The 19,952-nt window shown below is 38.2% G+C and overlaps 2 protein-coding genes across 3 annotated transcripts in view; one reads left to right on the top strand and one right to left on the bottom strand.

Moving 5' to 3' along the window:
• Positions 1–1,903, bottom strand: part of LOC121955084 (B-cell lymphoma/leukemia 11B-like) — a 46,024-nt gene extending 44,121 nt beyond the window's left edge. Inside the window, 2 exon segments of the mRNA XM_042502873.1 lie at positions 985–1,295; positions 1,437–1,903. Coding sequence (XP_042358807.1) covers positions 985–1,048 — 64 coding nt within the window. The 5' untranslated portion in view covers positions 1,049–1,295; positions 1,437–1,903.
• A 9,437-nt stretch (positions 1,904–11,340) lies between these two features.
• ccnk (cyclin K) lies at positions 11,341–18,997 on the top strand. Of its 2 annotated transcripts, none has more exons than XM_042503489.1 (11): positions 11,341–11,467; positions 13,038–13,267; positions 13,505–13,586; positions 13,678–13,809; positions 14,575–14,680; positions 14,780–14,837; positions 14,975–15,144; positions 15,228–15,436; positions 16,313–16,343; positions 17,368–17,439; positions 18,144–18,997. In XM_042503489.1, exons 1-11 carry the CDS (start codon positions 11,459–11,461, stop codon positions 18,692–18,694), a joined length of 1,650 nt encoding a protein of 549 aa, XP_042359423.1. In that variant the 5' UTR covers positions 11,341–11,458; the 3' UTR covers positions 18,695–18,997. The 2 variants fall into 2 exon arrangements, with proteins under 2 accessions (XP_042359423.1, XP_042359424.1); XM_042503490.1 differs by lacking the exon at positions 11,341–11,467 and adding an exon at positions 12,820–12,859.
• Positions 18,998–19,952: the final 955 nt, after the last annotated feature.

Below are 19,952 nucleotides of genomic sequence, written 5' to 3' on the forward strand. Positions count from 1 at the left end.
ATTGGATTATGCGACTTTTTAATCATATGCCCACAAAGAGAAAAAAAAATCCTGTCTCAGATTTAATCTGCGCAATTTAATCATGACTTGTTTTGGTCGCAGCTCTGAAAAACTTCAAAGTTATGACCCTTCGTTTGGAAATTAAAAAAAGTTCACATTGCAGTTGTGTGTGGGGTTTTCCTTTAAAGTGCGAGTGCAAAGTGAATATATTTCTATGCACAATTTGATTTTGGTTATGTTGTCTAAAAGTTACAGTGCAGAAAGGCCGTTATGTGTCGGGAAAATTAATTTAAAGACGATATGAGCGTGATAAGAGAGAGAGCGAGAGCGGACGGTAAAGATGTTTTTAAAATTAGAAATACATTTAAATTAAGATACAAGTTAGTCCATCGAGTGCAAAGTCACAAAACAAATAAAATGCAAAGTAACATATTTAACAAAGTAGACATAAATATACACATTGCCACATGTTGCAATATGCTGGGGAAAAAATCAAAATTGTGTTGTGATGAAATTACATGCTCCCATGTGCACGTGCATGCACACACACACACACACAGACACACACACACTCACACACACTCAGCCAGACAACGTAGATGCCATAAGATCATGTCTCGTAGTAAAGTCATATAAAGCTGCAAAAACCGCGTTTTGAAATATCACTATTGTGTTGACAAATTTCAAAGGTCTAAAACAACTGCTATTAAGCCAAACAATGACTCAAATTCAGACTAATAACGAAGTTATAAAAAGCGTAGTATTGTATTTCCTTTGTGTGTGCACATGGTTGAATTTATTTCTACAAATCATAGTTATTATCGATAATTAACTTCCTTGTTCGGCGCGTTTTCGAAGACTAAAACAAAACACGAATCTGCATTCTTTCATTTTGCTTTTAAAACCTGAATTAATAATAATGATCAATTATAAATCATTTTAATCGGTAAGTTAATGATGAATGAAGTGTTGCAGGAAGCTCACCTCGTACTGTCTCCCTGTGCGTCAACGATAAGTGCTGCGGGTTCACCTGCTTGCGGCGGGACATTGCCCCGGCATTTACTCTGGCATCGCCCGGTGAACGGCACTTGGAGTCGGCTTGGACCGTGGTGTCGGTCCTCTCTGGCTCGCAGGTGACCAACTTTTCCCCCCTCCTCTCTCCTTTAATCCCTCTAACTGTTCACAGTCTTCAACTTTGACGCGCGCTCGGGGAGGTGGACAGGAGCGCAATAAAGATCGATGGAAGACCAGTTTGTCCACAATGTCCTGCAGCGTCTTCGGAAGAAAAGCAACACCTGGATTGAGGAAGCCAAAGTGTGGTTTTAGGAAGCAGTTAAGCGGCCGATGAGCTGATATGTGCGCAGGTAATGTTTTTTTTTTTGTTTGTTTTTGCAATGACCTTTTGCAGATTAAAAAAAAAATCCTGGATTGCCCACCTCTGCAGCGACCGCGGTGACAGATGAGGCACTCCACTGGTGATGGGTACTTCTTTGCCTCCTTTCCTTTTTCTTAGTTTTAATGATATGATTATATCATCTGGGGTCAAATGGCTGCTGTTTATTCTAGGATTCCCTACAGTCCTTCCATTTCAGCAGTAGTGCGCTAAAATGACCCTTTGGCACTGACTCCTCCTGCGCGTTTTGGCATCGGTGCGCGGAACGGCAACTCTTGGCTCTGGTGGTAGAAGGCTCGTTGATTGAGAGAGAGAGAGAAAGAGAGAGAGAGCGAGAGCGGGAGAGCAGGCGGGCAGACAAGACACCTCCTCCTCCTCCTCGTCCAACAAGCAGAGGTCCAATGTTTCCTAGTTTCCTACAGTGTCGAGGCTACTTCTCGTGTTGACTCACACGATGAAAGCGGCTCTGTTTGGGAGGACCCCGCTTTGTGTGTGTGTGTGTGTGTGTGTGTGTGTGTGTGTGTGTGTGTAGACTAAATGCAGCCTGGGTTTCTTATTGTGTGTGTGCATGTGGGTGTGTGTGGTTGGGGTTGCCTCCGTGGAGTGGGATGGGATTCAAGTTCAAGTGTGCGTCCGTGACGTTTGCGCGTCAGACACCAGAGGCGCGGTGAAGGCGGCGGACAATAACAAGACGCGGACACTAGGGGCAACTAGCGGCGGCTCCCCCGGAGCTCCACACACACACACAGGAACTATCAGTTTCATTTCAAAGGCAGTCAAGTTACCACCCAAAATTCATTTTTTCACAATTGCATCCAAAAAAAAAACAAAACAAAAACACGATGTCCAAGAGTCTTATCCTGTTTCTTTTTCTTTCTGCCTCCAAGGGTCTAGGTTTTGTTTAAACATTTTGAGGGAAGCAAATGATATTAGGTGTTTTGGGGTCAACTGCCAGACGTTTTTGAGTTAGTTTTCTGCATTCTGGTGAATTTTAGTGCACACATTGATGCATTTCCTGCATCAATTTCTTTAATTTTGTCCAAATAAAAGCTACTTTTATGTTTTTTTGGATGTGGAGAGGGCTTGACAGAAAAAGAATACCACAAAACAAGGGCAAATGTTTTCTTTCAACACTGGGGGAGAAACATATGAAATAGGGGGGTTTGGAAGTAGCACAAAGGCGATTTTGAGTGTCAAACACCTAATTTCTTGCATTTTGGGGATTGTTCTATACATCATTCTTTTCCCTTTTCTGCAGAAATGTCTTTAATTTGGTCAAAATTAAAGTCCTCTTCATGTTAGGGGACATAAGGTGATGTAGTAGATGAGACTGAAGCAATACAATTCTTTTTTAAAACCATTTTTTTTTTGTCAGTTATCTTAAGATACACTGCTATGTATGTCATGTTGAAAATCAGATGTATTTGATGGATAGTTTAACAGAAAAAGAATACCACAAAACAAGTGTAAAGGTTTTGTTTAATCATTGGGGAGACACAGGAGGATATGGGAGTCCTTCGCCAGCAAACTTTGGGCGTCAAACATCTAATTTCCTGCATTCTGTGAATTTTTGTGCGCAAATTATGTGCATATATCTTTAATAAAGGCTGTGTAATAAATATTGAGGGAGATTTGTTCCCTTTGTCTCCCCCAAAATGTATGACTATGTTATTGTATGTTTTAATTATTTTACCAATTGTTTTTGGTCCTTTCCACTTTAATTTTGCCAAAACAGTCATGGGGGGAAGGGTACTGGGTTTCATTTAAACATGGGGTGAGGACATTAAGATTTTAAGTGTCAAACATTTCATTTTCTTGCATTCTGTTGAGTTTTTAATGCACTAATTTGTTCATTTTCTGCATCATTTCATGGTGTAAATATCTTAAATTTTGTCAAAATAAAAGCTGTGTTCTAAACATGGAGGGCCCCCCCCCCCCCCCGCCAAAAAAAATGATGCCTTTGTTCTTGTATGTTTTTAACATTTTACTGATTATTTTTAGCCTTTCTCCTCTCATATATTGCCAGCTGAATGTATTTAAATGGCTGGAGTATCAGGCACATCAGATTAAATACTTGTCAATCTGGGTTCAAAGGTCACCTTTCATTTGTATAATTAATATTTTCATGTTATTGTGGCATTCTAGGCTGTGAAAATGACCTAATAAAGCTAATGCATGTGATGGATATAAATACATTTAAAAAAACCTATTTCTTCACATTTACTCAAAAAGAGGATAAAAACAGAAGGCTGCATCTTTGTTGTGGTGCTAATTTAAGCATGTTGTGAGGCAACAGTACCCTCTGTTGGCACAGTCAGGACACATGACAAACCTGTTTAGGGGGCTGATACCTTAACACTGCTCCACTATTCTTATTTTTAGAACGAAGCCTCCTTAATTTGCCATTTATACAATTCAGAATCGGAGAGAGTCCTTGAAGAGCAGATCAGGTTCACTCAGAGGCAATTAATGGCACTAATGGGCAATCATTCTGCACATAATTCACTGTATTCATTTAGATCAGTGTATGCACAGATAAGTGCTTTGTGCGGGCTGCGGCTCAGCTAAGAACACACTCAAGTTTTCTTTTTTTTTCTCCCCCCCTCACCTTACGCATACAATTCATACGCCGCTCTGTGCTATAATTTCGTTGAAATACATTGTTGAATAAAAATATAAAGCCTAACACGGCCATTTAAAGTTGACACCATTTCCTCGCGGATCAGCAGAGAAGTGTGCAGCTATAGCAATGCATTTTATAGTCTGCCATTAATAAAACATGGTGGGCAATTTTAAGAGCATTAGAAGTTTGATTGCTTCAGGGCAGGCCTAGGGGACTTTCAGGACAGTAATTATTTATATAAATGAAATGTCATCTCAGCTCTGGCTCAAGTAGACATAACCTCAGCAGACTCCACATGGAAACACTACAGCACAACAGCTCTCTTTCACAGATAGGCCGAGCATGTTGTCAAGCATATTGCTTTGACTGGAGCGCATAAATTCAGCATGTGATATTACATGGAAATGTCTTCGCATCGGTCCAAGAGAGCAACAGCAGTCGTGGACACATTGGATGCTGAAGGAAAACATTATCCTGAGTTCACACGCTCTCTTGCTATCCCCGCTGGCTGCGAGCAGCTCCTTGATCCTCACCCATGGGTTTCTCAATAATACATCAATGTCTCCATTATAGCTTGTATCTGCTGGCTCCGGGCACAGGCAGTTTAAGCTGGGTTGCACAGGGCCAATATACCACAAATACCCTGCTTGTGGACACAGGAAAGGTTTTAAGTCCAAAGTGTTGCCTCTGAGGAGACATGCATCTAGTGTGGTAAGTGCCGTCGCAAAGTCGGTGGTACCTGAACGCACCTCAGGACATACACAAGAGATGAGCTGAAATGGAAGTTTTGTCCAAGAGACATGCTGACATCTAAGGTCCCAAAACGACCCAAGATTTTAGAAGATAACAAAAATAATTTATGTTAAAGCGTAAAAAAATCAGCCCAGGGACAAAGTTTAACCCTATGAAACCTGGAACACCATCGGTTTTCTTTTGCTGCATTCAGACGCATTTCACATGCACTCGAACCTCTGAAACCAGAGAAAACTGGTTTAGTTTCATTTGAAAACATTGCTAAAAAGGCAATGAGCAATTTGACAAGATATGTCCCACAAGCTGCATGAAATTAGTAAAAAAAAAAGGAAGAGAGAAATTAAGAGAGAAATTAATATTACAAGATAATAAAAGATAGTGAAGAATGTTAAGAAAACTGCAATTATTATTATTATTATCATAGTAACTACTACTATTATTTTATTTTATTTATTTTTAACTTTTTTTTAAAAATTTTGTCTAATTTTCTTGTAGCCTGTAACTTGCAACTTCTTCCTGTGTTTTTGGAAGGAATCATGCTAGTTTTCTCAGATTTTAAAGGGTTAAAGGCATAGTTCAGATTTTTTTGAGGTGGGGTTGAATGGGATACTTTTCCATAGTCAGTGTGTTACCTGCAGCAGATGTCAGTCTGCATCCCCTCAGTTTGGAAAGGCAGGAGTCCAACACAAAAGCTAAGCAGTGTACTGCTGTGGATGGGGGCCACTACACTTATTTCAGCCTCATGAAAATGTCACATCTGAAAATATCTGTGTCATTTTAAGAGTTCCCTATTTTGAACGCATTTTCAAGGCTTTGCCTTTCTGCCTAACAGCCTGTTTTAATGGTAAGCCGTTTACTGCTTCAGTTCCACATCTATTCGAGAAAAACAGTAATTTTAGCTCACCGAACACAGGAGCTGCTGGTCTACCGCTACTTTTATTAATTAGTTAAGTTGTGTTATTATGTGACTTTGATGAATCTGAGCTAATAAGTCACACAATAACACAAACAAACTAACTGATCCAGGCAGCTGGTGTTCAGTGATGAAGGCAACACCTGTCCCTGAATGACTGGCTATCAATCATTACCAATACTGACAGATATCAATACAACAATGACCCCTACAGGACAGGTTAACATACCAGATGCATTTTACCAGGGAAAGCTCCTTTAGCATTATCAACAGCTGCCGCCATCCACCTTTCATACTGCCATGCCCGATGCAGTCTGGGGGCGAATCACCACGAAAGGTTGCTTTTGGCGTTTGTGTCTGATGCCGAAATCACGGACAATGTGGCGGTATTTGACAACTTCAAAATGAGAACGGGCCGTCACAACAGTGGACTTCCTCCATGTCAAACTGCCTCTCCAAACTGGGGGCGTGCCAACTTACATCTACTGTATGTAATGCACTTTCTATGGATAAGTACCCCACGCAACCCCGCTTTAAATAATCTGAACTATCCCTTTAAGCAGGGAAGCTCTTGCACATCAGTGGACACCGGTACATGGCTTTTATTCTGGGTCAAAACCTTCGTCACATCCTTTTATCGTCCATATTTCATGCCTCTCTTATCTGTTTGCTCTCTAAAGAATACCAAAATTGCATTAATATCTTAAAATAAACCATCATATACGAGGAAACAACCCTGCACTGAACATATTGTGGTTTTTAAGAGCAAAAAAGGATCAAGTGTTGAGGTTAAGTAGCAGCCACTCTGATGTGTTTAACCAGAGCAGGACTGACATAAACAATGAGAGGTCCACTCCAGGACAGCTCACGGTAATATGAATATTGCTCTGGGATTTGCTTATAGTCGGTGCTTCATTATGCAATGTTTAATATTAATAAAGAAAGTACAAGTATATATTATTCATAAGCTGATTTACTGTGGTTGGTGCATGTGTGTGTATGTGTGTGTGTGTGTGTGTGTGTGTGTGTGTGTGTGTGTGTGTGTGTGGACTTGAGTGACAGATTGAGATGCTCCCTTGCTACGGGCAATACAACGAGACAAGGCTCTTACTTTTCTACAGGACACATCCTGACAATTTCTCCCACAGTTAAGAGGATTTGTCCGAGCACGGGTGAATATATAATGCATGCAGATTCCAAATTTTAATTTGGACGAAGTAAATGATTCAATGCTGGCTTTCCTCAGAAGTGAAGACTGGAAGGGGGAACGGAGAGGGCACAAGATGTTACATGTAGTCTGCTGTAACATCTGAGGCAAACAAAGGCCGGGTGATTACTGTGAGCTCTTGTTCACATCGACTTTAAAGACTGAAGTGAGTGAGAGAGGACAAATTTAGTTTAATTTCAACCAGTAAAGTTTGTCTTATTTGCCAAAAAAAATGCAAACATTAAAGGTCCAATCAGTAGGCTTTAGAAGGATTGAAATACCTGCCAACGCAATAAACCCACAAGAATAATAAACCACAAACGTAACACAAATCTGCAGCTGTTAATGTAATAATCCCACGAACGTAATACATTTATTCTGTGCATGATGTTTCTGTAAGTGATTTATAACTTACTCAGAGCACTGCTTTGACATGCTTTGACCCATTTTGCACAAATCTGTGATTTTTTCGAATGAGCTGACTCAAACACATTAGCAGGCGTGTAAGTAAATAAACAAACAAACATATTTTCATTTTACATTTGTGGGAAGTTATTACAATTTTGAAAGCTGAAGATTTCCACCTTACCGCAAACACAACAAATCCCTGCAAATGTAATAGGTATTACTTTTCCTGAAAATTACGTGTTATGTTTGTAGTAGACAACTGCTATTACGTTTGTGGGGAATTTGTTACGTTTGTGGGATTATTATTAATACATTCAGAGTTGCAGATTTGAATTAAATTTGTGGTTTATTACATTTGTGGGTGTTGCTGGGATATATTGGCAGAGACCAAATGTGTTTACTTTAGTGTATAATCATCTGCAAGTAAGTACTCTTGTGTTTTTGTTTACTTGGAATAAGCTCTTCATATCTACAGTATGTAGGAAGCAGGTCCACGTCAACTGAGAACATCATGTTGCATCGTCATATTTACAGAGGCCCTAAACCATAGACTGTTTGTTAGCACTGTAACTAACAATTATTCTGATAATCGATTAATCGGTTGACTGTTTTTTCAATTAACTGATGAATCGGACTTTAAAAAAATAAAAATAGAAATAATACTAAAAGATGCATTTTTTTTCTCCCTGTACTTTGATCAAAAACAGATCATCATTGACAACAGTGCAAAAAGTGCATAAACATCCCTGAGCTATCAAACAATATTAAATCATAAATAATAAATAACTACAAAATTTACAAATACAAAAAATATACAAAATATACAAAAATATGAAATAATTCAAAAACTAAATGTTAACAGTTTTAACAACATACCGTTACATTTCCTTACTTTAAAACTGAACATACGTGGTTTTTTGATGAGACTTACTCTGCCGTTAAGCTCTCCTCCTCCTCAGCTTTGCTTTAGATTAAGTTTTTGTACAAAACGTCCTCTCTGTCTCCGCCATGCCTCTTAATGTAAACAGTCCCGCGACACAGCGAGTGACGTAATAATCGCGCGACACAACGAATCGATAATTTTATTAGTTGCCAACACATATGGATTATAATCGATTTTATCAATTCATTATTGCAGCCCTTCTGTATGTTAATATGGGCGACACATTCCCACTTAACCCCGCTATGCTTAAGTGAAGCGAAAATATGCGCAAAACAGCCGCTGCCATCTTGCGCTGGTGACGTCATTTGGAGCCAGATTCTGCACAGTAGTGATCTCCGCGGAGGAGGAGTTCCCTCTAAAACACCCGTCCGACCAATCACAAGCAGCGCCATTGAAGGCGAGCGCATGGACTGGCTCACAAGCTGTCAATCACGGTGGAAAATCCCCTCAGATTACACAATTCATAGCCGTCATCCTCATGCATATATAAGGACAACAGTGACATGACGTAGATAGAAGCATCTCGTTTTTCCTGTTTGAGTCAACTCAAAGTTTAATTCATGGTCACTATTGGCTGCGACATGTCATCTATAACTTGTAAAACAAGGCACTGTTTTGTGTTACTATTTTATGTTAAACTCTTTTTCCACTTCTCTAATATAAAACAAAGAAAAGACCTTTGAAAGACCTCTGTCTTTGAGCGGAGGGGCACCTGGAAGATTCATAGGGAAGCTTGTTTCGAATATAACAAATAAGCATTTTGTGGCGTTTTTTTTTTGTTTGTTTGTTTGTTTTTTTGTTTTTTTGCTGCTGGGTGTAATAATAGTTACATTAATTAATAATATATTTCTATATTGGAGCTGCAAAAAATTGATTAGTTGTAAACTATTATCAAACTATAATTTGATAATCAATGAATCTGTTTAAGCAATGTTTTTTAAAACACTTAATTTATAGACATTTCAGTTCATCAAACAAGACATTAATGCTATAACCTCAGGTACAAATATTTACAGATATGTACAGAGGCGATTTGAGGACATAATTTTGGACCTTTTTCGCCATTTTCTGACATTATCTACACTGAACAACCATTGATTAATTGAGGAAAAAATTGACCAATTAATGGACTATAAAAATAATCCTTAGTTTCATTCTTATCCAAATATTTAGGGGCTAATTTCTGTGAATTTATACCTGACGCCTGAACACGGACCCATCTGAACTTTTTTCAAACTCTTATGTGACCAAATCCAGAATGAAGTGAAGACTTAAGATGTTATCTTAAACTATTTACAGAGTTATTGTTTGTGATTTGCACCTTGAAACCTGGTTCAGACGAATCTTTTTCAATGTACTGATTGTTTAATTGAGTCATCTGGTCAAATGTGTCAATAATCCAATCCTGGCTGCACAAGTCCAAAAGTGATTCACTGTCTCTCTCTAGTGGATAAAGTTATGAATAACATGTTGAGAAGAAAACATGAATTCCTCTCTGGTAGCCTAAATTATTCAACAGAGAAGTGGATTTTTGTGGCATGGATAGTGAAAATATACTGAAATAAAAACAGAATTCTTACATTATCCTATATTATTTAAAGCTAAAGAAATTAATTTCACATTAATTATTAAAATATAACCTTCCAGTGAAATTCTTAGAATGATATTTAACTTTGAGAGTGATGTTTGTTTGTTCTGCAATTCAGATATCAAAACCACAGAACACATTTTTCTCAGCTTGTGGTCATTCACAGCCGTTTTGGAAACGGATAGAAGAATAGTAACAAAAGAAAGTAGTGCACTCAGCTCACATGTGGATGTAATTTGATGTAGTGATTATTCAAAAAAGACCACAAAAACTGTTGACTAATTATCATAATGGCCAAATACTATATTCACAAAGCTAAATTCATGAAAATGCCACCCATCTTTAAAGCTTTCTATGATGAATTTTTACAGAAAATCCCTAAAATGTATGAACTCTCAATATGCAAATGAACTGCTAACTGTAGAAATGTACAAATTAATGGAAAAAATAATATGGTTTACTCTCAGATTAAGACTCATTTATTTATTTAGTTTATTATTTATAAACTTTGTTTTGTATTATTTATGGTGTATTTTTTTAATATATTTTATTTAATTTTTCCTTTTATTTATTTTGCCAGACTTGTTTCCTTTCTTCTTATACTCAGACTCATGCCCAAGACTTTGTTAACACTTTAAAACTGGAGGATCACTCATGCTGTGCTGCTTTCAGTCTTTCACCAGTATTTTAACCTTTGAACCCTGAGTAAATGAGTGTTATTTCTTTCAAAAAACCTGAGAGTAAAGCAAATGAGCAGTTCGGTAGGAAATGTTATACAAATTGCAAGAAATTAATAGATTTAGAAAAATTTATATATATATATTTTAAAAAGCTGGGGATTATTTTTTTTTTTAACAATGATCACAGTTACATATTTCAAATGTTAGAGAACTATTATTTTTTTAAGCACTTAATTAATATTTATTATATTTTTTCACCTTTTTTTTCAAACAAATTTGTAAGTATTTTTCTTGTATGTTTTACTAATTTACTGCTAATTTGGGTGTGATTTCTTTTTTCTTTTCTTTTTATAATTTTGAAAGAAATAAAGACATTTTTTTTCAAGGGGTTAATATGCTTAACTTGCATTACTCTTGCAAATGTAAATTTTATTCAATAATGTTTTATATATATATATATATATATGTATATGTATATATGTATATATATATATATGGGATATATATGTATATATATATATATATGGGCATGAATCTGAGTAAAAAAATGAAAGGAAAAAAGAGAATTTGTCAGCTAAAATAAATAAAGGAAAATAGACTAAATACACTAAATAAATAAATAAAATAAAAACAAGATATTTGACGGAAAATAAAGACATAAATAACATTATTAATACATACGTAATACGTCTTCATTTGAAAGTAATATTATTATTCATTGTCTGTTAAATTGTACATTTCCATTCTGAAAAAAATAATCCAACAGCGCACGCGTATCGCATGTCCTGCGCGATGACGTCAGGAAGCACGCTGCCTCTGACGTGCTCCGTAATGGCGGTGCCCTTGTTACAATGGGGACTGTTGTGGATCACTTGTTAGCCAACTTCTTGTGAAAACTGCGGATTAAACACACAGCTGTCTGTATTTGGGTGATTTACTCGGACGGCTACATGTTAAAGGTGAGATTCCTGTTTTATTACAAACCCACAGACTGCGATCGGGGTGACTTAAAGCCGCTTTTTACGGGGCGCAGCGCTAACAGCTTCAGCGCTGTTATCACCTCGAGTTGCTAACGAACAGTATCACCTGTTTGGCTGAACGTCAGCACAGTTGTCAACTTTACTGTCTTTATTTCAACGTCTAGTTCATTTCAGCTTTAACTGACCTTATCGGCGCACATTGTGCTCTTTAAAAATCGAGTAATATTCACGCATTGGTGGTTATTTGCTTGTATTAGCTCCACGAAGCTAACACAAGGTTCCCATTAGATCGGCTAACATATGCTAACGAATGCTAACGAGCACTAATCAGTTTTATTATGCTAATGCAGAAAATAATTGGTTGTTATTGGAATCACGTTTAATGTTTTAATCATGGCATTATTAAAGTTATTCTGTTTGCCTATTGGTAGACGTTATTTATGAATGAGATGGGAGGTGCCCTGCCAAACATTACGTTTAGCCTGTAGTAGATCAGTCTCCTGTACACTGTTTAATTTTGGGATTATTAAACTGTAATCAGCTAACGTTAGATTAGTGACCTCTAATGCATGAAGATATGAAGAAAATACAAGCAAAATGAGACCCATTCTTTCTCCATAAATTAGCTTCCTGCAGCTTAAGGCAAAGACGATTTGAGACTAATTTTAATGCCACTTGGAATTAAGACTAATTTTCTCATAACTAAACTTGAAGGACAATTTTATTTTGCCCAAATGTTCATTGTTCCATAACGTGACTTATGTCAAATGCTGAGAAAAACAACCCTTTTTAGAGTGGTACATATGGAAGACTATAAACATATTATATTATCATAAATAAATATATTTGGTTAATTAACAGAAGATTTATGTTTCTCAGTCTGCATGTGAGATTCCACTGCTTGGATTCCCTTCATGACAAGTGAAAGAAAAGGAAATGATTAAATTATGTAACAAAAAAATAAATATTACCAAGTATTTTTTGAGATTTTACAATGCAATATCAGAAAATATTAAGAAAATCCCCATGCCCCATGGCTCATTTCCCATTTTAAGACGTTTTTTGAAGATTAATGAAAGTCAATTTAATACAGATTAAGGCCTTATTTTTAGGATCTGCAGGAACCCTGTTTACATAGTTTGGGCTATGAAGAAATGGTTTGTGAGCTACTTTGCCGTTAGTTAAAGTACAGATCTAAAAATCTTGTGTCAGCTTTGTATCTCAAGTTTCAGTCGCCACAGGTTGCCATAAATGTAAACTATCTGTTCAATACCACAAGCAGAGTGCCAAAGGCAGACATCTCTACGGCCGATACCCCCAACACTCTGCAACTCACACCAAAACTATCAAGACTGATAAATAACACTATAGGTAAGAGGAAAAATACGTATATTCGATTTCAGGGTGCCACTTTTTAATGTTGAGAGTATTACATTTGACACCGGTTTGCCAAAGTAAACCAGCATTGCACATATTTGGGTTACTCTGCTGCTCTTGTTTTAGCCTCATGTCTCGGTCTAGTTTATCACCGCAGTCTTGTTTTTGACAGTCCGGTGCAGCGGGTCCATCCACCGTTGCCTCTCCTCAGCCAATGAAGGAATTCAAGGAGAACTCATCCGGCCAAGCAATCCTGGACCACATCAAGCCATGCTGGTACTGGGACAAGAAGGATTTAGCCCACACCCCCTCTCAGTCTGAAGGCTTGGACCCTGGCACAGAGGCTCGCTATCGGAGAGAAGGAGCCCGCTTCATTTTTGACGTGGGGACCAGACTTGGCCTGTATCCTTGATTACTTTATTTGAATACTGCAAAATAAATTAATCTATCTTAAACGATACACCAGTGGCACTGGTTTCAGTTAGTTCCTAATGAAATACAGTTAATAGCAAACAAAAGACTTAGCTGCATCTACATTTGTTAGAGATTTTCCCACTAAAATACTGTGTCCTCCTTTTGTTGTTAAGAGATGCTTGCACATATTAAATGTTTACTGTGATATCCTTGACTGTCATCCAGACACTATGACACTCTTGCAACTGGCATCATATATTTCCATCGCTTCTACATGTTTCACTCCTTCAAGCAGTTCCCCAGATATGTAAGTTTAATTAAAGGTTATTCTGAGTTTATCCTGTTTCTTGGCTTGGACTGAATTTGTGGTATTAATGTTATGATTTGCGCCTTGACAGGTGACGGGTGCTTGCTGTCTTTTCTTGGCTGGAAAAGTGGAGGAAACCCCAAAGAAGTGTAAAGACATCATCAAAACCGCGCGCAGCTTACTGAACGATGTGCAGTTTGCTCAGTTTGGAGACGATCCGAAGGTGAAGTTTTTCATTTTTCCTCTGTCTTTGGACATTTTTCTTGTTTACAGTGCCCTTTGTAAAGGCTTAGTTAGATTTTTTCGTCTGAAAATGTTGCACGTTTAAAAATAAATACATTGTTATGACACAATAAATTGTGTCATATTGCAAATTTTTGCAATGGGAAAAAAAAGGCAAAACATCGGGTTCAGTGTGCAAGTATTTTGTGCGTAACGATAGTTATGGGCCAACAGATTTAAAAATCGAATACAAAAAAAAAATATCCGACTTGGTATGAAAAGGACCTTAATTTAAGTTCAAAGACAAGGTATACCTTATTGTCGCAGTCAAAAAGTTTATTTTGGTCACTGAGTGCAGAGAATACATTAATAGTCTTACCTAAAATCGTTTACAGAGCCATGACATGGCATTATGTTGCTCTAGAATGCAATAAATAAATAAATTCAAAACTATTTACTGTTAATCTTCTATCAAAAAACAATCTTATGCTGTCTGTCCATCTTGGCGTGCTCATTAAGATTTTAATTTAATAATAAAAGAGACTTGTTGTCACAATACTGGAATGATCAGCTTTGAGACATTAATGCACAGTGCAGCCAGCAGCAATAATGCAACTTTAAAGTTACTGGTAAGTATTGCAGATGTGATGTAAACGGTCTGTTTTCATGCTCCAGGTGTAAGAAAAAAAAACAAAAAAACACCTTGCCTTAGCTTGTAGTGTTTTTACCAACAGGGATATTTGAGCTATCTGTGTTTTTTCCACAGGAAGAAGTGATGGTGTTGGAGAGGATTTTGCTCCAGACTATCAAATTTGACCTGCAGGTGGAGCACCCTTACATGTTCCTGCTGCGCTATGTCAAACAACTCAAAGGTGAGCTGGGAGACGAGAATGGCATCAGATTCACTCAGAGTGATGCTTTATGTCTCTGGGAATGTGGAAGTTTACGGATCTTGTTTCTTTTTGTTAAAGGAGAGAAGAATAAAGTGTGCAAGGTGCTACAAATGGCGTGGACCTTTGTCAATGACAGGTGAGCAGCAGAGCAATTATTCTGTAATTCAGTGCATTATAACTCAATTATAGAGAATAGATATAATTAAAAATTAGGTGACGTATTTTAAGTTGAAGAGAGAAAACAGTAACTATAATGTCCTGTGTCTCTCCCAGCCTGTGCACCATGCTGTCCCTGCAGTGGGAACCAGAGATTATTGCGGTAGCCGTCATGTACCTGGCCGGCCGCCTCTGTAAATTTGACATTCAAGAGTGGACTGCCAAGCAGTCATCACGCCGCTGGTGGGAGCAGTTTGTCCAGGACGTCCCTGTCGAGCTACTTGAAGGTACTCATTATAAAGCCATGACACTTCCTGCCTCTGCTACGATATTTGATAAATCTCAACAAAAACGTGTCTTTGTCTTTCAGACATTTGCCACCAGATCCTGGATCTGTACTCGCAGGGAAACAAGCCGATCCCTCAGCAGATACAGGAGAAGGAGAGGTCGTCTGCTCCTCAGGCTCCCATTCCTCCAGCCCCACAGGGACTACCACCTGCCCCCAACCCTCCGCCCCCACCACCAAAGAAGACCTCCCCTCAAGGAGGCAGCCCTGCACGCCAGATCAAACGCCCACATGTGAGTTGAATGCTTGACTTCTATTTTTGGTTTATTTATCCCTAAAAACGGGCGACTGTTTGAATGATCCTGTTTAAATCAAACTAAGAAGAAGACCACAATAGCTTGGACACAGTTTTTGCAGAGAAAGGCTTCAGTCTTCAGAGTCATCTTGTCATTACGTTACATTACCTCATGTGTGTTGCAAAGGTGGTGAAAATGCACATTGATGCTGTTATTTCCCCATAAAGGCCACAAGAGAATAATCTTTGCATTATTATCCTGTTTAAATTAATCTAAAATAAGAAAGATAATAGCTAGGACTTTTTGCAGCAGAAAGCTAAAGCTTCTGTCTTCTGTGTCATCACATTTTAAGCTTGTGATGACGTCATTACACTAAATTATATGCAAAAGCACACCGTAACCGAACAGGATTGAATGATAAATTGATTTAAATGCCTTTGCACTCTGCACACAAAATAATGCATAGAATTTAAATGAGTTCAGAAATATTTAGTTCATGTTTAGTTTGTGCTATTTTTTAAATTTAATAAACATTTTTTTTAAATTCATTACAAAATTTCAATATATTAATCAGTTATTAGGTTTTATTGACTTACAAAATCTTTTTTGCAATGTTTTTTGTAATCTTGGATTATACAAAATTTAGACATGTAAGGCTTTGAAGACAAACCAAGAAATGCTATCACAATAAGCCAAACTACCAAACGAAGGAACTGCTGGACCATTTCTGTTGTAGAGTTTAAAGGTATAATGTCCAACAGATCCTACAACTTATGTTTTTATGTCTTTAACTGAATGTTTAAGTCAACACTCAACAGTATCTGTCTCAAAATGGAAACTGAGTATTGTTGCATTCATTTTCTTTTTTTTCAGACATCTCCAAAAGATGAACCAAAGGCTCCGGGTAAGACTTTTGTTAAACTTCAAATTCTGCTCGTGTGTTTAAAACTGTTCATATCTTGTAAAAATCTGAAATACCTCCAAGAAAAATTTGCTAATTAATGTGACATCAATTTAGATAAAGTCCTGGCAAAATTACAGATTATACTGTTGATTCTAAATGGCTGGGATTAGTATTTTCCTGCAAGGGTTTGGGGATTTTCTAATTATTTGAGCCTACAGCAAAGTTCTCTAATGCATTCGCTTAAAGAGGTATTTCACCGATATAAAGGAGGTCCTCACATAAAACTAGGCCGTCTCTGTAGTAAAAAGATGCAAATAGGTTTTAAATCGGTGCTACACGACCAAAGAAAACCAGAGAAAAGGGGCACTTTTGATTAAGAGGTAAAAAAAACCAACAACTACCAGAATGCTACGTGCCTGATGTAATGTAGAACGAAAGGTGTGAAACGATGGCAGCTGGTTGTATTACGTGTTACAGTTAGATGATAAGATAAAAAATGTTGTTTAAAACATTTGAAGCGAGAAATATGCAACTCTAACATAATCTTGGTTTATATTTCATCAGTGCTGCTTAGTTTTAACATTTGATTGCTGTTTTTTTGATGTTTTGCCCACTTCCTGCTCACAATCTATTACCATTATGGCAAAACGAGGCGTTAAAACATGTTTCTGAAAACATTTTAGGCAAGAAATAGACAGTGCAGTAACAAAACTTTGATTTATAATCGATCAGCACTGCCTAGTTTTAACATTTGATTGGAATTTAGTCCGAGACTAGAGAGGGGTGGTTGTGTCTCTTGATCAGCTGTGTACTCTGAGGACGTGGTGGCAGCGGCTGGGTTGGCGAGCAATATGAAAAAAACACTGTTATGGGTGAGGAGGGACATGTAAACACTGGTTGGATGGAGGAAAATTTTACCACACTGACACTACCCACATTGTTTTGAATCAAAGCTGGTTAAAAGTCAGCAAAGTATCCCTTCAATGTAAAAAGGGTCTTACTGAGTCGTCTGTTTGATTCACAGAACAAGTTGGATCAAAGATTCCTCGACTGGAGAGCCCGATGCCCCCTCTGCCTACATCGCAGCCTCCCCCAGGTAAGACCCTCCTTCAGTCTAATTTGGAAGTTAGGATGATTTAGAGTACAGGTATGCGCTGGCGTCCTCTCAACACCCCCACTGTCTGTGTGCGTGTGCCAAGAAATAGGCCCATAATAAGCAGCCAGGACCCCCCGCCTGGGACTCAAGCTTAGAAAGCAACCCAAAGTCTTTAGTCCTCTCAGTCTGCTTACATAACCAGCAACTCGTCTGGACATTATGTTTCCCAACACACGCAAACTCCCAACCTCTTCCAGACCAATCTGATTAGAGCTAGAGCCTCATAATGAGACCTCCTATGTGGCTGCAGCCTGCCAGTCGTGGTCTCGCTGAGTCTGGGAAAAGAGAGGGTACTTGACAGGGTTCCTACAGCTCAAGGCAAATTAGATTTTAGAGGTTTTAAGACTTTTTTTTACTGCCACTCGAAATGACATTTAAAACAAATTTTACATAATCAAAACTGAAGAAAAAAGACATGAACTGACACCAAAGACTTAAGTTTAGGAACAATTTTGCCAAGATTTTGTTGTGAGTAACATAAACTAACACTTTTTTTATGGCACCATCAATCCAAAGGGCATTTGGTAAACTATCCATTTAAGGATCTGCGCGAAGCCTGCTTGAGATCAGAAGTAGCATTGCAGGAAAAATGATGCCAAATTTTTAACAAGTTGTTTTCGCTGTCATTTCCTCTCGCTTTCTAGACCGCAAAGCGCCAGCTCCAGCGCCTCCCACGGAAGCAGAACCATTAAATGAAACAGCTCCCCCTCCGCCACATGCTCCGCCTCCACATCAGCCTCCTCCCCTACCCCATCGCCCTCCTCCACCTCCACCCTCCAACTACATCATGTCCACCACCAGCTCCTACATGTCCGGAGAAGGCTACCAGAGCCTGCAGTCCATGATGAAGACAGAAGGTCCCTCCTACGCCCCCATGCCGCCCAGCTACGCACCCCCAATCCCACCATATCACCCCCACGTCTATCCGCCGCCTGCAGCACCACCTCCAGGGCCTCCACCTCCTCCTTCCAACTACCCGCCACCCAACTTGGCACCAACGTATCCGCCACCGGGCTACAATAGCTACCCTCCGCCACCGCCTCCACGCATGCCACCAGGTCACGTACCCCCTCCAGTTATAGGTCTTCCGCCTACTGGGTACCCTCCTCCACCCCCAGTGCCCCCAGGACAGTCACAGGTGCCCCTGCCCCCTCCGCCTGGCATGCCTATGAATCACGGCGGGTGGATGAGATGAGAGTGAAACAGTCTGTGAACTGAATCCGTGCAGAGGAACCACAAAAGGAACTCGTCATCTGGTACAAACAGAAGGAGAGCTTGTTCACCTCCAGCATGACTTTTTGTTTTTTTTTGAGAAAGTTATTATGAAGGCTTAACAACAAATGGACTTGAGAGGAAAAGTGAGTTTTGGGCAGTTTTGTTAAGAGAACCTGAACTGGCACTGAAAGAGTCTCAGTCACTTTGAAACCTACATCAACATCACTTTTCTCGTGCTGCATTCAGACACCTTTTACAAGTATTTAACCCTTTAGAACCTGAAATTGGTTGAATTATTTCAAAAACATAGAATGAAGGCAATGAGCAATTTAACAAGAAATAAACCAAAAATGAGCAAGAAATTTAAAGTTACAAGAAAATTACCTTAAATTATCAAAAACGTAAAAGGACAAAAGCAAGAAATTACCTTTAAAGTGCTAAATTAATATAAAAATAACAAATAAAAAATATCTTTCTGTGAACTAATTTTAATATAATAATTCTAAAATAAATTTTCTTGATTTTTTTTCTCTAGTTATTTGATAATTTTCTATTGATTTTCTCTCTCTCTTTAGCAAATTTTATTGTCATTTTCTTGTCACCTTTCTACTAATTTCTTGTAATTAATGGGATATTTTAAGACAGTGGATATCTGTTTTTTTTTCTCATGATTTTGAAAGAAATCCAACCAATTTGGTCACATTTTAAAGGTTTGAATTCTTGTGAAAGGCATGAATGCAACACAAGAAAACTGATGTTAATGCAGCTTTCAAAGGGTTAAACCTTTGAGCCCAGAGCAAATTGGTTTAATTTCTTCTACATGGGTAAAAGGCGAAGAGCAACTTGGCAAGAAATGTCCTGCAAATTGCAAGATTAAGTAGATTTAGAAAATTGTTTTTAAAAAGCTAGGTAAAAAACCCACAAAGCAATATTTAATTCATCATAATTATACACATTTAAAGTTAGGGTTTGCACAGACAGGGGTGAGTCAGATTCAAGGACTTTTTCACGCATTCATTTTTATTCTCAAGGATGAAATTGTTTTCTCCACAACCATCTGTTGCAAAAAAAACTGTGCATGTTTGTACTTGGAGCAAACAGGCCTTCAGGGCCAAAAATTAGCTCATGATATAATAATAATGGCTGACGCTGCTCCGGTGCGGCTGTTTTTCGGGCTAATGAAACATCCTGATGCCGACTATTTACCAACCAATTCGCATTTATTCGGCATTGGCAAA

This window comes from Plectropomus leopardus, chromosome 16, assembly GCF_008729295.1.
Source record: "Plectropomus leopardus isolate mb chromosome 16, YSFRI_Pleo_2.0, whole genome shotgun sequence".
NCBI classification, from domain to species: Eukaryota; Metazoa; Chordata; class Actinopteri; order Perciformes; family Serranidae; genus Plectropomus; species Plectropomus leopardus.